At 41.1% G+C, this 17,724-nt stretch overlaps 1 protein-coding gene and 1 pseudogene across 1 annotated transcript in view; one reads left to right on the forward strand and one right to left on the reverse strand.

Annotated features, from left to right (window-relative positions):
* Positions 1 to 1,641: 1,641 nt before the first annotated feature.
* On the reverse strand, positions 1,642 to 1,980 carry LOC102851030 (annotated as a pseudogene).
* Positions 1,981 to 4,806: 2,826 nt separating this feature from the next.
* Positions 4,807 to 17,724, forward strand: part of KATNAL1 (katanin p60 subunit A-like 1) — a 74,239-nt gene continuing 61,321 nt past the window's right edge. The window contains exons 1-2 of the mRNA XM_006894069.1: positions 4,807 to 4,968; positions 7,589 to 7,749. Of these exons, the coding sequence (XP_006894131.1) occupies positions 4,807 to 4,968; positions 7,589 to 7,749 (323 nt within the window). The remainder of the gene's footprint in view (positions 4,969 to 7,588; positions 7,750 to 17,724) is intronic.

Raw genomic sequence — 17,724 nt, forward strand, 5'->3', positions numbered from 1 at the left:
ACAGTGTTTTATTCGTCAGCAGGCACTTGAGAGAATGTCTGTCATGTGATATATAGGCTTCGTCTACAGCAATTTCCTTCATTCTGTGAACTGAACCCTTGTCAGTGCTACCAGTGTTTGTCAGAAATAGAAGCCAACTGTCCTTACTTGTCCTACCACAAAGCAGTTCTGTAGCATTTTTAGATTTTTTTTTTTTAATGTTCAGGGCTAAGATGGAAATATTTCCACTTGGGCAAGTAGTGCTTTCAAATACTGTGATTTAATGTCTAAAAGCTTTGGAAATTAGCATTTGCTGTAGACTTGTTGATGTTTGTTAATGAATTTCACCTACAATTACAAGTCCAAACAATACTTCTATGTAAAACTAATACAGCAGTGATGCCATTTGGATGACAACTGGTAATATTTGAATCACAGGTAATGTCAGGCTGAGTTAACCAGCTTTTTTGTTGTCAGAAGTTCAAAACCTGAAATGAAATCTCCATCCCCATCAGGTTTGCGGTAGACTATTTTCAGAGTGCAAACAACAGTTTTAATGGCGTTTTTCAGACTTTGATGCAACTGCTAAGGCAATTTCCATGTTATAGAGTCCACTTAAGTGTTCAGTTGAAGGACTGACTTTCAACTGGAAGTGATTAATCTCCCATGTAATGACATGGTACAAGGCAAAGATCAGAAGAGTAGATTCCTTAAAAGCCTATCAAGCAGTGAACGTGCTAAATTGAAATGATATACTTGTGGATTTATAGCAGTATTAAGCAGAACCTGTCTGGTGAAAAGGATGCTGGTGGCCTAGTGGGTTGGGATTTGGTCTGCCAACCCAAAGGCAGGCAGTTCAAATCAACCAGCTGCTCTGAGGGAGAAAGATGGGCAATTTCCACTTGTATGATTTACAGTCTCTGAAAACCCGCTGGAGGATCAGCTATGAGTTGGTTCCGACTCTATGGCGATGAGCTCTGGTGAAAAGGCACATTGGTGGTATAGTGAATTAAACTGTTGGGCTGTTAAATTAAAGGTCAGTAGTTCAAATCCGCCAGCTACCCTTTGGGAGAATGATGGTTACTTTCCTCCTGTTAAGATTTATAGTGTTCGAAAGCCAGTGGAGGGTTGACAGCAGTAAGTTTGCTATTTGGTTTTTCTGTTGAAAGTGACTTTTACAGATGAAATATGTAAAATCTCATAGATATGCATCAAAAGGTGAACAGTATGCAGTTGATTTTGATGCCAGGGAAGGCTAATTTGAACCCCAATTAAGTCAAATGTTATCTCTTAAAAAAGAATTCCGTTCTTCTTATATAGACTTGTATTACAAAAAAGAGTACTGAATTATTGTTATAATAGTTTTATTTATTACTAAAACTCATTATATCTTAATATTATTTTTTTGGTGGCTTCAAGTTTATTTCCACTTGGGGTGGATAAAACAGCTATGGATATTCAAAAAGCTCATGTGTGATTAGGCAGTAAAGAATGTGGTTCTCTCAACTTTTTGGTCTTTTGCTTTTTTGAAATAGAAAGAACCACCCACTTTTGCACTTGGTGCACCTGCCTAGTCTATGGGGTGGGGCAGGGAGGTGCTGACAGAAGCCCCTCAGGAAGGGGTTGGTGGTGGTGGTGGGTGGTGGTGGTGTCGGTGCCCTTTCAAGAGGAGCCTGGGGCCAGCGTCGCCTGGGTGCTGCCAGGCTGCTTCCTTGTGCTGCCCTGGGCCAGGTCACAGGCGACCACACTGCCAGAGGCCTGGGCTCGCAAGCGCTCTGGGGACTCCAACACAGTGGCCATGAATGGGACACTGGTCTTCCCGAAAAATAAGCTGGCCCACCAGTGGCCCGGGTCAGCCTTGGGGAGCCCTGGGTAGTGGGGAATGGCTTTCCCCAGGTACTCAGTGCTTCCACAGAAGCTGTTACTGGAAGTGGATCCCAGACGACGCCAGTAGTAGTTGTGGGTGGCCACAAGCGAACCGCTGGAGGGGCTGGTTGCCATACTCTTGTTGTGGCTTGGTGGAAACCTCGGCAGCGACCCCTTGGGCCTCGGCGCGATCACGGATGGCAGGACACCGGGAGGGAGGAAAAAAGCCCCTAAGCCACGAAGCCCATTTGCGCAGGAGATCGCGCAAACAGGGTCCAGAAACGCGACGTGCACGCACCATGTGCACCCGCACACCCGCTGACTTAATATCTTAATATTTTTTAAATTTTACATTAGTTTATGTACAAAGCTCATATACATTGTGTTTCATGCTATCCTTTCTTCACATTGTATTTCATACAATCATTCAAATTCATTGTGTTATGAAATCATTCACCATTAAACCATGCCCATCATAATGCTGTCTTTCTTAAAAAAAATAAAATCTCAGTGTATAAGTTGTTGGTAGGTGCCATGGAGTTGGTTCCAACAAAAGACCCTGCCCAGCCCTTTACTGTCCTTACCATCAACTGCTTGGACCCATCGCTGTAGCTTCAGTGTAATACAACTTCTTCGTGAGTCACCTCTGCTTTAGGAAGCAGGATGCCCTTCTCCAGAAATAGACCACTCTTAAGGACATGCCCAGAATACATGGGATGAAGCCTTGCACATCCTTACATCTAAGGAATGTTCTCATGGTACTTCTTTTCAGACAAATTTGTTGGTTCTCTGGCAATCCATGATCTATTCAGAATTTGTTTCCGAAACTATAATTTAAAGGCATCATTTCTTCTTTGGGCTTCTTATTTTCAGTCATGCTTGTGAGGGGATTGAAAATAATATGGCTTGGGTTGGTCACATTTCGTCCTAAAAGTGACTTGTTTGCTTTTGGGCCCTTTCAAGAGATCTCTATACAGCAGATTCACCAGTGCAATACATTATTTGATCCTTGACAGCTACTTCCATGGTCATTGATTGATAGTGCATCCAAATGAAATGAACCCTTGCCGACTTCATTCTCTCCATCTATTGTGCTGTTGCTTAGGATTATTACTAACGGTGGTTCCGTGTTCCAGGGACAGAAGTTTACGTTCTTAACCGACTGCATCTCTGCCCTTCCTCTTAGACACTCTTAAAGAAGGAGGGAACTATGCAGAGGAGCTTTCTGCCCTTCCAGAAGACCTCTAACTGCCCTGGAAGAAGGCTAGCATTAGTGGCTGGAGAGCATTGGTGGAAAGGGAGAAGGTTTCTGAGAGAGTTCATCTTAGTTAGCATCTTATAGATGGAGAGGAGGAGAGGAGTGATGGTGGTGGCTTGCACAGCCAAAGAGCTGGAGAGCATGATAAAGCCTAAAGATTGCAGGTGGAGGGACAAAAAGGGCTTATGTGGTTTAATTTACAAAGCTTTTACTGACTGGCAGGATTTTCTGAAAAAATCCAAGCCCAAGACAGTGTCCTGAGTCAGTTATGACTTGCGGTGACTCTCAGGCTCTAAGACTATAAATAAATCTTTATGGGAAGAAATTACTCATCATTCTAGGGAGCAGCTGGGGGATTTGAACTTTTTAGTTCTCAGCCCAATACATAACTCAGTATACCAATGGAGCTCCTTGTTCATTCAAAATGTACTCCTTAAGTATTAACTTTTCGTCTTAGAGACCAGAACATTCTAGTGTGAACTAATTTCTGCAATTTTAATTGAGCTCAGTAAAAAAAAAGACAATGAGATGCTCACATATTCATTCTTAAATTGCTATTTTTAAAAATGAGTAAACTATAAAGCTGGGTTGTCTTTATTATTGGAGCTTAAGTGATGATAAATGATTAAGGGAAGCTAGTGTCCAGTATATATGTATGTGTGTACCAAGAGCCTTGGGAGCACAGTGATTAAAGTGCTAGTCTTTGAACCAAGAGATGAGTGTTTGAACCTTCTAGTCACTCCTTGGAACGAAGATGTGGCAGTAAAGATTACCACTGATGTAGAATAGGTTTCCATTCATGCATGGTGACACTTCCATCAGATTTCCATGGCTGTAAATCATAAAGAACAGCGGCCATCTTTTCCCGTGAAGCTGCTGGCATACTTGAACCACTGACCTTTTGTATTATGCCACCCAGACTCCAGTCTGTGAAGATAGTAGCCTTATAGAGTCTGTGGAGCATTTTTATTCTGAATTTTAGGGTTACTACCAAGGAACTCACTGTTTTTGTTGTAGGTGAAACAAAGTTGCTTCTTGGAGGCAAGGATTTTGAAGCTCTCTCTCACATAGTTTGAGCATGTGGCCAGGAGGGACAGGTCCTTGGAATGGTGGTCAGTGCAGGTGAGGGAGACCTTGGATGAGATGGATAGACACAGTGACAGGGTAATGGCAGTAGATATGTCAGAGACAGGCTGGCTCAAGATAGAGGCAGACCCTGCTTCAGAGCTGTTGTGTCTCGGCACTGTGAGTCTCAGAGAGACTTAATGGCACGAGGAGCTCTAGTGGCTTAACTGCTTCATGTGTCCAGCTGCTAATGGAAAAGTTGCTGATTGGAACCCAACAGCTGCTCTTTGGAGAAAGATGGACAGTTTGCTCCTGTAAAAATTCATAACCCCAGAAACCCAGTGGAGGGCTGTTAGGGGGCAGCATCAACTTGATGGCAGTAGGTATTGCTCTGACAATAAGTCAGGAGTTGAAGGCATCAGTTTCATTTAACACAGATCAGCAGAGTGGTGTGACGTTGCTCCTTCTTGTCTTCTCTGGGGCTCTTCTCCTTTGTTCCTTGTTCAGTATCCTAAGATGTCTTCAGATAACCATTTTGCTGACCAAGGTGTTTTCAAGCTACTGTTTTAAGAAAATATTTTAAAACTTTTTTTTTTTAAATAAATCATCATGTTTCCTGTACAGGTCTCTGAGCGAAAATGAACTTGGCCGAGATCTGCGACAACGCCAAGAAAGGGCGCGAGTATGCCCTCCTGGGGAACTACGACTCGTCCATGGTGTACTACCAGGGGGTCATCCAGCAGATCCAGCGGCACTGCCAGGCGGTCAGGGACCCCGCCCTCAAAGGCAAGTGGCATCAGGTAAGAGATGACAGAGCGGCTTCCACCCAACAGGCCAGAGCGGGAGAGAGTAGTGTGAGAGTTTGCTTACCCAAAAACAGAACTTCTGTTTAGTAGAAATGTGTAATGTACTGGACAACTAACCAAAAGTTGGTGGTTTGAATCTTATCACCTGTTCAGTGGGGGAAAGATTAAGATTTACCACCTCAGAAACCCAGTGGTGGAACCGACTCCTTGCACTGTGTCAGAACAATTTTCTCATGACTCCGTGATTGCATTTAGTAGGTCTGAGCATACATATCATGAGACAGATTCAAGATGCTCAGTTATGGTGAAGTCTATTTGTAATTCTGTTTGGATTTCCCTAATTTCTCCTCCTCCCTCCCCCTCCATGTCTCCGTGTAGTTGTGACCCATTTCAGAAAGCTGTTCCCGTAAGGAACTTGCCTCACCCTTTGACAGCCTCCCTCCGCAGACAAAAGGGCCCTGATTTAATAAAAAGCACTCCTCTGCTTGTTCTGTCTCTGGGCTCTGCAGCTGGCTTTCACAACAGGGCAGCTAATAAAAGCTCGAATGGCCATTTCCCCATTTGTCCTTAAAATCTTTTAAAAATTAAAAGTACAAAGTCAAGCATGCCTTTGAAGTTTCTGTTTTACGTACTAATGTCTCTTAGGCTTTTCCTCTGATTTTTCCACACGGCCAAAGTTGATGTTTTTCCGAGTTTGGAGGGTAAATCTGACTTGTTTTCTAACTTAAGTGTTTCCAAATTGTATTAAGTGAGACAACGTACTTGTTCTAACTCGAGCCAACATTTGTAGTTGTTTCTCTCTCCAGTCCTTTGTACTGTCACAGGCAGGAGTGGCTGGTGGATCATAGAAATATTTTTGACATGTTCTTAATTATATGTATTAGATAGTGGAACTTTCTATTTAGATAATTCTTCAATGTTGATTTTCGTTAAGTTCTGAAATTTCATTTCTCTTGTTACACTGTAGTCTATAATTGCATATATTAAGAATTGAATTTTACCTGGACACATTATTCTTAATAAATACACTATTATTTACAATAATTATTGTTGTTGTGTGCCATCGAGTTGGAACTGATTCATGGCTGACCCTTCAGTGGGTTTTCATAGGCAGCTAATTGCATGGAGGAGATTGCATTATCTTTGTCCCAAGAAGCAGCTGGTAGATTTGAACTGCTTGCCTTTGGGTCGACAGTGTAACTCCTTACCACCAGGCCACCAGAATAATAAATCTCACTACTGTAGAGTTGATTCTGACTCATGGAAACCTAGCATTGTCTGGTTTTGTTGTTATGTGCCGTTGAGTTGATTGTGATTCGTAGCGACTCAGTGAACAGCGTCCTGCGCCAGCCTCACCATCTCTGACACATCTGACCCTATTGGCCACAGTCACTGTGTCAATCCTTCTCATACAGGGTCTTCCTCTCCTGTGCTAACCCTTCACTCTTCCAAGTGTGATGGGCAGTCCTTCTCCAAGAACTGGTCGACCAGGCTGTAAATCTTTATGGGAGGAGACTGCCCATCTTCTGCTGAAGAGCAGCTTATAGATTCTAACTGCTGATCTTTTTGTTAGCAGCTCCACATGTAATGGTTTACACCACCACGTAGTGTATTTATTATCTTCCACGCTTATAACATTTTTATATATTTCTTTCCAGAATGTGATTAAAGACAAGATTTTTATGCTTTGATTCATATTTAGATGTGCTTATTATTTGTTTATTTACTTACTTTTTAAAAAATAGAATTGTTACCATGAAGTTATGAATGTAATTTTCAACCTGTTGTTGGCTTCCCTTTGAAAACATGTTTGGGTCCAAAGTCTGAAAACACAAGAACTTCACACTCAATTACATTTAAACTTCACCCAGAACTGGGAGAAACCACTGAGTGGAGGAGAACAGAAATGTAAATCGGTGTGACCCATGGTACTAGACTGCCGCCAGCTCTCCAGGCTCATGGCGCGTGTTTACCATTCTGTCATACCGGTAAAGGGGAAAGCTGGTGAGAATTTTTTGACTGATGATTTTTTTGAGTCTATAACATTTGGGCTATTGACTAAACTTAGTTTGGTGGTTCAAATCCACTAGTAGATTTGTGGACGTAAAATGACCATGCTTTCCTATTAAGATTAACAGCTTTAGAAACTCAGTGGAGGGTTACTGTGAGTTGGAATAGATTTATGGCAATGGGTTTTTAAAAAATTTTATTTATTATTTTTACTATTTATAATGTATTAAAAGGACTTGAGGCAATAGAATTTTTGGAAATTTGTTACCTGGTTACTGACTTAATTGCTTGTTTTATTTTTCAGTTGCTTGATTTAAATCAAGCACATTAATGGTGACATGTTCTTTGGTAATAATAGTTTTATTATGAAAAGGTATGACTGTTTTTCATCTGAAAAGATAGAAAATGATACCTTTCTCCCCCAATCAATCCTCACATTGCTATCAGTTATATTGTAAATAGTTGAAAGGTTTTGACTCTTGGAATGACTCATTTTGAATGTTTTGAACCACATCAAGAACATTTCCACTTTAGAGAGCAGTTTATGATATACAATTTAGATAAGTTTTGTACTGTTTCTAACATAAAGGCTGTGGCTTTAAAGGTTCAGCAGGAGTTACTGGAAGAATATGAACAAGTTAAAAGCATTGTCAGCACTTTAGAAAGTTTTAAAATCGACAAGCCCCCCGAATTTCCTGTGTCCTATCAAGACGAGCCCTTCCGGGACCCAGCAGTGTGGCCTCCGCCTGTTCCAGCTGAGCACAGGTGAGTGGGGGAGACTCTGCTTCAGATCCATTGACAGCTCCTGGGAGCTCAGAGCCAGGCTTTATTGGAGCCAGGAAGAAAAACTTTATTTTGAGGGGATATAAAATATCCTTACTGTATGTACCTGGTGTGCAGTTGGAATGGACCCACAGCTGCTCCCCCTTGGTTTCCAAGGCTGTAAGGCATTGATCACATGAGAGGTTGTCCATCTTTCTCTGGGGGGTGGGGGATAATTCAAACCACTAGAGAGGTCAGCTGTGCAACTCCCTATGAACTATGACACCAGAGCTCCCTACATAAAAGATAGTGTCTGGTTCTAATTTTCAGGGAGAATTGCTGGTAAAGTGCTTAATGTGCATGACTGCTAATCAACAGTTTATTGATACAAGTCCACTGGTTGTTCTGAGGGAGAATGTTGGGCCATCTTCTCCTGTTGAGATTTACAGCCCTGGAAACCTGATAGAGGGTAGCCACGAGTTATATTTGACTCAGTAGCAGTAGGTTTAAGTTTTTGGCTTTATAATTTTCACACTTATAGGTTTATAAAGCTCTGGCAGTCTTGTGGTAAAGAGCTATGCTGCCAGCCTGAATGCATGCAGTTCAAATCCACCAGCTGCTCCTTGAAGAAAGGTGAGCATTCTCCTCCTGTGGAATCCACTGCCTCTGGAGACCCACTGGAGGGTCCACAATGTGTTGGTTCCGTCTTGATGGTACCTAACAACTAACATAGCTTTGCAGAAGAAGGAGCCCTGGTGACTCAATGGTTAAGTACTTGGTTGTTAACTGACAGGCTGGTGCTTCAGATTCACCATGCGCTTTGCAGAAGCAAGTTTGGTGGTCTGCTTCCACAAAAACAGTAGCTTGGAAAACTCTGAGATGGTGATCTGTCCTGCATCGTTGTTGTGAGTCAGAATCACAGGGTACAGGATCCCATTCAGTATCTTTCATGAAAATCAGAAGCCTTTTGTATACACTGCTTTTAGAATACCTTACTACTCTCATAACAAGTCTTTGACTAATCCTCAAAATTATTTATTAAGATAACTTTTTTCTAGGTTTTATAATGGTGCTGTAAAAACCTGGACAATTTTGTTTTAAAAGACCTGATTTTTTTTTCCTTTTTGCTCTCATTTATTTATTTATTCAAGTCCTTATTTGTATCAGTGTCAGCTTGCTTGTTTTTGCCTCTTCAGTAACAACAACAACAACAATAATAATAAATTAATAATAATACCACCAAAGCCCAGACTCACTAGCTGGTTGTTGATGCACATCCTGGGAGCCATGCAAGCTAATCTCGGGGATGTCAGAGCAAAATTTCTGCCCCTACCTTGGAGGCCTTTGAAGACCTGATTATTTTTTTGCTTTGAGTGTTTTTTGGTTGAAATGATGTGTTCTTGATAATGGAAGGCTTTTTTGAATAGAAATGAAAACAGTTTTTTAAGGTAATTTTGATGCAGTTGCTATGTTATTATATATTGTGATAGTGGAATGGACCCATAGCTGACATTGCTATGGGCTTTCAGGAGCATTCCATTAATGGGCAGAGATTGCCCGTCTTTCTTGCATGGAGCAGCTGTTGGGTTTGAACACCTTTGGGTTGGTAGAACAGCTTTTTACCACTAAACAACCGGAGCTCAGTTAATACAGTTAGGGGAACTCATATGTCCTGAAGAGTCTCTTGTACTGAAATTGCTGGAATATGAGGTGTGTTTCTACATGTTCACACAGTTATACAGCCCCTCCACCAGATGGCAGTACACACTGTAAGTGGGATAACAGCTTCCCACTAGCCCCCCAGAAGCAGCACATATAGGTGGACCAGTATACCCCATGGGGCATGACAGGACTAGATGAAAAGGAAGAGAAACTGGATCCATCGGGATGGCCTGCCAGGAGGCTCTGCTGGCCTAGTGGGTAAGGAGTTGTGCAGCCAACTCAAAAGGAAGTGACTTGAATCTACCAGCTGATCCATGGGAGAGAGATGCACAATCTCCTCGCCTGTGAAACTCCACTGGAGAGCCAGCTATGAGTGGCATGACTATGAGGTGAGGTTGTGTGTGCAGCTTGACTCCAATGTTGGAGGGAGACTATGATGTAAATGAATTGGCTCCCCGGTTGTGTAAAGGTGAGTGTGGATTCCTTAGTGTGCCTGGGCTAGGCTTCCCTCCCACCAGATTTGTCAGCTGCCCAGCTTGTTTGTCATAATCTTGAACCTCTCCTTTCTCACTACCCATCTTCCTGTCTGTGCTCATCTGCTCTTTACCCAGGGGCACCACTAACTCTGTCTCTAACCAGACAGCTCACATCCATTATGGCATCTCAGCTCAGCTGTTTTTCTCCTCTGCAACCTTTCCCAGTTGCCCATTGGTTTACCAACCATGCTTCATATACTAGTCTCCTCACAAAATCAGGAGCTCTCAATGATCACACAAGGATCACAGTTTCCTTCATTTAAATAAAAACAGCCCCTAAACCACACACCTTCATTGCCTTCCAGTGGGCTTGGCAAGACAGAAGAAGGAAGAACACTGTTAACCCACTAGTAGGGAAACTGAGATCCTACAGAGAGGCTGAACTTGAGGGAAGCCCCTGGGATTGGGCTGCGGGCTTCCTGGTTCCCTCCACATTCCTGTGGAGTGAGATTGTGGCCAGTGTTGCACCAGAGCAAATTGGTCTCCCTTTAGTCAGCAGCTGTGATCATCTTATTTAACTGGTTGTTCTCTTGAAGTTTTATTTTTGAAAGAGAATAAAAAATTAAGGAGTTGAAAGATGGTTAATTTATTCCTTCAAGATTTTTTCCACTGGATTACAGAGAGTTTTGTGGTTCCCATTAGGAAAACACTACCCCATTATTAGTGAGTCAGTTCCAGTTCACAGCGACCCTGTAGGACAGAGCAGAACCGCCCACAGGGTTTCCAAGGCTGTGCCCTTTGTGTAAGCAGATGGCCCCGTCTTTCTCCTGCAGAGCAGCTGGTTGGTTTGAACCACTGACGCTTCACTCAGCTTCCGAGAACTTAACCACTAAACCGTCAAGGCTCCTCAGTTAATTTTACAAATAGTTAAAAGTTAAAATAATTTTCAATATACGAAAGTGTTTTAATATTATATACAAGTAAACTCTTCCTGAAGTTAATTTTAAAAACCAACTAGAGTAATATATCTGGCTACAGGAAATGACCATAAACTCAAACTATATTCCTAAGAAGGCGGAGAACAAGTAATATCATTGCTGTGGTCAGCTAGATTTTGGATCAAAGCAGAAAATGTTAGACATTCACCTGGATTTGGTGTGGCTTTTATTTTTTTGGTTTTATTTTATACTGATTTGGTTACAGAGTCATTTATGTGTTATTGTTGTTGTGTACCATTGAGTTGGAACCGACCCATAGCTGACCCTCCAATGGGTTTTCAGAGGCAGTAATCACAGGGGAGATTGCCCATCCTTCTCTTGAGGAGTAGACAGTGGGTTTGAACCGCATGCTTTTGGGACTGCAGTGAAGATTCTTACCATTAGACCACCAGAGATCCCTTTATTGCATAAGCAAAGGCATTCAACTGTATAAGAGTAGAAGTTGGGGTTTTCTCATGACCTGTCCTAGATGGCTAAAAACAGACCTCTGTAGTAAATTGCCGGATTTCTAAGGCGGGAAGACATCAAAATAGTTAATTCCTGTGTCAAAGGTAAGATGTGCTAAAGATTGCAATTCTCAGAACCTCTTCACAGCTTGCAAGGAGACTAGCTAGATCCTATGAATAGGTGGGGCCCAAGTGACTGTCATTTAGGAAAGGCTGACATGACAAGCAAAAATGAAAATTAAGGCAGAAGAAGATTTTGTTAGGGCTAAGAGATTTTCTGCACTTTGTTATTTAGTAAAAATAAAGCATGCATTAACAAAGGGCAAAGGTGAAGAAAGGATGGTTAGAAGGGGGAGAAGAGATAGATAGGGTACTCCTTAAGAATCAAGGATGGTTCTGTCACCTGACCTCCTTGTGGTTTGGGACCAAGGGAACAAAGAGCCCTTCCCCTTCTAGGTTTTTGTTTGTTTGTTTGTTTGTAATTTAAATAGAATTCAGTTTATTACAAATATTTAGTATTGGCTTCCCATATTTCCTCCCTTTTGTTTTTATCAAATTATGTTATCATCTACGTGAGCATCCTTTATACACAAACAAACAAATAAAACAAACTAAACCTAATAAAGAAATACTTTCAAAAATCTCCATATGATCAGAAGGATTCAGGTTGAGTATTCCTTGAAAGTTTGTTTTAATTGTCCCATTGCGACAGTGCTCGTTAAAACCAGTTCTGATTAATCTCCTTTGTCAGTGTGTCCTTTGCCATTCCCTATCACTCCTCCCTGAGAGAGATTTCATCCTGATTCATAAGGAAAAGGAGACAGCGTATTCTCTTAGCTACTTCCTGCTGAAAAAGAACGCTGTAGGTTTCAGGGTGAGGATCTTCTCTCACAACCCTAAAGGGCCCCTTTGGCAATAGGAAACATGTAGACTATTGTGGGGATAGATTGATTTTGGAATTTAGCTGCACTGTTATCAGTTGTGCTTAGCCATACATGTTCATATCTTTGAAGATGCATCATGAAACTGTTGCAGCCTAGAAGACACAAATTTAGCTAACAAGTTAAAAGTACATGAGTCAAAAATTAAAAGCACTAATATTCCAAGTAGAGGTTCTAACAGTGGCACAAATCAAGTTACAGAGGGAAGGAAGTTCTTAAACCCTTCTAGGTTTTGCTGCCTTATAAAAACATGAGCTTATCTGCAACATGATAGATGGAGAAATGATTGAAATTGTCAACTATTTTACTTGGATCTACAATCAACACCCTTGAAACCATCAGTCAGGAAATAAGGAAATATAATGTATTGGCAAGTCTGCTGTCAGGGACCTCTCCAAATTACTCAGAAACAATGATGTCAGTTTGAAGATTAAGGTGAATCTGAGCCAAGCCATGGTCTTTTCATTAACTCACTATGTATCTGAGAGCTGGACAATGGATAAGGATGAAAGAAGAATTGATGCCTTTGAGCTGTGGTGTTAGAGAAGAGCACTGAGCATCTCATGGACTGCTAAAAGAACAGCTATGCCATAGATAAAATGCTGTCAGAGTGCTCCTTAGAGATAAGATGACAAAGCTCTATCTCACACACTTTATGCATTTTGCTAGTAGAGGCTATTCCTTGGAAAGGTGGAGTGTCAGAGAAAGAGAAGACGACCCTTCACCAGATGAATTGATGCAGTGGGCTCAAGTATGTCAGAAATGATGAGGGTGGCACAGGATAGGACAGGGTCAGACCTGTTGTGATCTGTGTTCATAGTTGTACATTAACTTGATGACCCCAACAAAAAATTTGATTTGATTAATGTTCTCATTACTACTGCATTTCAATTTTAAAAAAAGAAACTCCAGATTTTCAAGTGAATTCTACTGAGTTTTAAATATTGACAAAAATTCCAATAAAACAGAATGTTTTATTGACCAAAAAAATTAAATAAAGTAATATTTATTAATTTTCCCCTGTTTTTGAAAAAGTAATATTTAAAAGATAATTTAAAAAGAATTTAAAACTGTTGAATATTTGTGAAAGGAGTACAACTATATAGTGGCTCTCTCACATGTCACCACTTTCAGGTATTGTGGGTTGAGGAATCTTTTGTCCCTGAAAAGACAATATTTCAAGTGTTACAGGAATGACTCTTGAAAGCAAACACTAAAAAAAAGAAATCATAGCCTTTGATTCATCAACACCTTGAGATTTTTATGTATATATAGAAAAGGATACTTCAGTGGTGTGTGTTTTTTTTTAATTGAGAAATTCACTTAGCATAATGCTCTCTAGTCCCTCCCAAGTTAGGAAGTGATTTACAAAATCATTGCTTTTGCATGCTGCATAGTATTCCATCATGTGAACGTATCATAATTTCTCAATCCATTCAATTGTGGTTCGACATGTGGGCTATTTCCATGTTCTTGTGATGGTGAATAATGCTGTTGTGAACACTGGTGTACAAATCCCCATTTGTGCCTCAGTTCTCATTTTCTCAGGGTATATTCCAGGCAGTGGAATAGCTAGTCATATTGAATGTCTATGTTCATCTTTCTGAGGAAATGCCAAACTGCCTTCCAGAGTAGTTGTACCATTTTACAATCCGACCAATGGTGTGTAAGAGTTCCTATCTCACCACATCCTCTCCAGCATTTATTACTTGCAGTCCTATTAAACTTTGCCACTGTTATTGGAGTGAGATGGTATCTCATTGTGGTTTTGATTTGCCAGTGATTTTGAGTATTTCTTCATGTGTTTGATGGCCATCCAAATGTGAACCAACTCAGTTCCATAGGATAAATACTGTATAAGATTGTTATTGTAGAATATGTATGAGGATCCAAGGGGGTGAGGGTGGGCAGGGGTGATGGTGATGGTTAATCATAGGATCAAACAGTTTGATGAGTGGAGGGAGGGGTGGGTAAAGGTAATAGGAAATTCCAGTGTGAAAAACAATGTATACAGACTTTGTAAGTAAACCAGCATAAAATAAAAATTTTATTTAAAAAAACAAACAAACCCCAAAGTAATTGAGAAATTTACATCTAGGTGGTTGATTGTTGAGTGCCATCAAGTTGGCCCTGACTGTAGTGACCTCATTTGCAGGTGAAGCCCTACCTGATCTTGTTCTTCACAGCCTCATAGTCTCTACTGTACTCCAGCCTGCAGGAGAGGCTTACATTAGAGGCACTTGGTTTGTGTGTAAATAGTGCATTCTAAAAGCAGACCTTTGACTTCATTTTGAGTCTCATAAGTCTAGAATCCATGTTGGATTTTTAAAAGCTTCTTTACCGAACGAGCATCTCTTTAACCTTACTGCCAGCTTGGACGGTACCCCTCGAGGACCACATTCCTTTGCTCTGAGAAAAGCCTGTGCAGGATATCTAGCCTCTTTCCAGAAGATTTTTCTCTTTATAAACAAATAGATGCAAGGTGGGCCTTGAGATACAGCCTTAATTAAATCTTTACAGTGGACTCATAAATAGATGTGATTGAAGAATTCATTTTACTAATGTTCAAGGCTCACACTGTCAGATTGAGTTGGCTCCAGTCATAGTGCCCCACGTTCAACAGAACAGAACCTTCCTGATCCTGCGCCACCCTCACTATCTCTTCTTTGCTTCTAAGCCCACTGTTGCTGTCCCCATGTCAGTCCATCTCGTTGAGGGGGCTTCCTCTTTTTCAATGACCTTCTGTTTTTCTAAGCATGATGTCCTTTCCCAGGAGCTGGCCCTTCCTGATAACATGCTCACAGTATGCAAGATGGAGCCTCAACATTTCTTCCAAGACAATTTTTTGTTGTTGTTGTCCTTTCAGTAGTCCATATTATATTCAGTATTCTTTGGCAACTCTACAATTCAGATGTGTTGATTTTTCTTCAGTTTTCCTTATTCATGTCCAGTTTTCACATGCATATGAAGTTATTGAAAATACCATGGCTTGGGACAGGCATGCCTTTGAAGTGACAGCAGATTTGTCAAATGCAATAATAAGTAATTTGATTTCCTGGCTGCTGCTTCCATGAACCTTAGTTGTGGATCCAAGTAGAATGAAGTGATTGACAACTTGAGTCTTTCCTCTGTGATCATGATGTTGTCTTTTGATCCACTTGTGAGGACTTTTGTTTTCTTTATCTTTCTAATCTGTACTGAACACTAGCTTCGAGTTTTCCTTCATTTTCTGCAAGCAAGGTCAGGGTTGTACCTTTACCCATATCTGTTCAGTCATTATGCTTATCAAGGAATCCAAGAAACATGACAGTGTGAAGAAGAATGTGGAATCAAAATTAGAGAGATCCATCAACAACGTGTGATATACAGATGATACCACTGTGCTTGATAAATTGTGACTGACTTCCAGTTTTTAGAGTTTTTAGAGGCTGTAAATTACAGGAGAGGAGATTGTCCATCTTTCTTTCTTGGTGCTGATGGCTGATTTGAACCACTTGCCCTTGGCTTGGTAGCACAACTCATTACCCACTAGGCCACCAGAGCTCCCTTGATAGATAAGGTCAAAGAAAAAGAAGAATACTCTCCACAAGATGGCATGGTAGAAAAAAAATGGATTTAAACCTGTCAAAGAATGTTCTACATCAAGCTGCTGTGAGTTGGAATTGATTCTACAGCGTCTAACAAAAATAATGTAGTAATACTTATTTGTAAGCTTATTTATGTTCTCTTGTACATGCTATTATCATGTACTCATATTATTATTACTAATTTTTTATGATTAACCTCATTTACAGCTGAGGAAAGTACAGCTTATAAAATTCAAGTTACTTTTCTAAAATCATCTCACTAGGAAAGTGACTGAGTCTCAGATTGGAGCCAGGTCTTCTCAGTGCCAGCTCTCTTGCTTGTCCCTGTTTGGTTGCAGGTTGGAGCTCTAGTGGAGCTGTGGTTAAGAACTTAACTGCTAACAGGAAGGTTGGCAGCTTTAATACACTCCATGGGTGAAAGGGCCAGTGACTCAGTTCCATAAAGACGATATACACCTTCAGCTCTGTCATGTGGGGTCACCAGGAGAATCGACTTGACAGTAGTGAGTTTGATTTTTGGTTTAGTTCTGTTGTTGAAGTCCTTATGGCACCAAGTGCATGACTGCTAACCCAAAGGTCAGAGATTCGACCCCCAAGCCGTTCTTTTTTTTTTTTAAATTTAGGTTGTTTATTTTTCATTTCAATGAACATCTACAGAGATTTTGGGATTCCATTCACTCATTGTTGCACCCTTCTCCCCGCACAAACCCCTCCCCCCTCCCCTCCCCCTTTGCTCCTCTCCTTGAAAAGCAAAAGAAAAAATTTAACAGAACAGCAAGCAACAAATGCTGGCGAGGTTGTGGAGAGACTGGAACCCTTATTCACTGTTGGTGGGAGTGTAAAATGGTGCAACCACTGTGGAAAGCATTGTGGCACTTTCTCAAAAAGTTGCAAATAAAGATACCATTTGACCCAGTAATTCCACTACTGGGAATATACCCTAAAGAGACCATAAATGACATCCAAGTAGATATATGTATACCCATGTTTATCGCGGCTTTGTTTACAATAGCAAGGAGTTGGAAACAACCTAAATGCCCATCAACAAACGAATGGGTAGAGAAGCTGTGGTATATTCGCACAATGGAATACTATGCTGTATTGAAAAACAAGGAACTCATGCAATACTATTCAAAATGGGTGACCCTGGAGGACATTATGCTGAGTGAGGTATCTCAGTCACAAAGGGACAAATGCTATATGGTGCCACTGTTGTAGAATGAGGCTGGCATTGGGGTGGGGGTAAGACTGAGAAAAACTGGATGAAATATGTTTACGGCATTGAAGTCTATGGGGGAGAGAATAGTCTAAAAGTATTATATTTTAGGGCATTATTTTTATCGTAGGAGTATGCAATGAGGGTTGCAGAGTGGTTTATATTTGGCGGTAGGGGGTGGGGTTTGGGCAAGCCGTTCTTTGATAGAAGGATGAGGTGGTCATCTTCTATAATGTAAAAGTTGGAAAAGCATCCCATCAAACCAAACCAAAACCTCCAAACCCACGGCTGTTGAGTGGATGCCGAACCGTAGCGCCCTTCCGTCGGATCACCAAGGCTGTGAGTACGTGCAGGCGGAGACGGCCTGTCTTCCTCCCTCAGAGCACTTGGTAGACTCACAGGCTTCCAGTTAGCAGCCTGACATGTGACTCACTAACAGTAACAGCCTTGGAAACATCTGGAGACCCTGCTCTAACTTACAGGGTCGTTGTGAGTCAGAATAGACTCAATGACAATGCGTTTGTCTCTACTCTGTTGTATGACTTTCTTACTTGTCCTCAGTCATATCCATGGCTATATTTTGATATTCACTCAGGTATTGTACTGCTTGATAGATGCTTCTTTTACCTACCCAATAAATTCTGTGCAGCAT

The sequence above is a fragment of the Elephantulus edwardii genome, unplaced genomic scaffold (assembly GCF_000299155.1).
Source record: "Elephantulus edwardii isolate Elephantulus edwardi_28Jun2011 unplaced genomic scaffold, EleEdw1.0 scaffold00134, whole genome shotgun sequence".
In the NCBI taxonomy this organism is placed as follows: domain Eukaryota; kingdom Metazoa; phylum Chordata; class Mammalia; order Macroscelidea; family Macroscelididae; genus Elephantulus; species Elephantulus edwardii.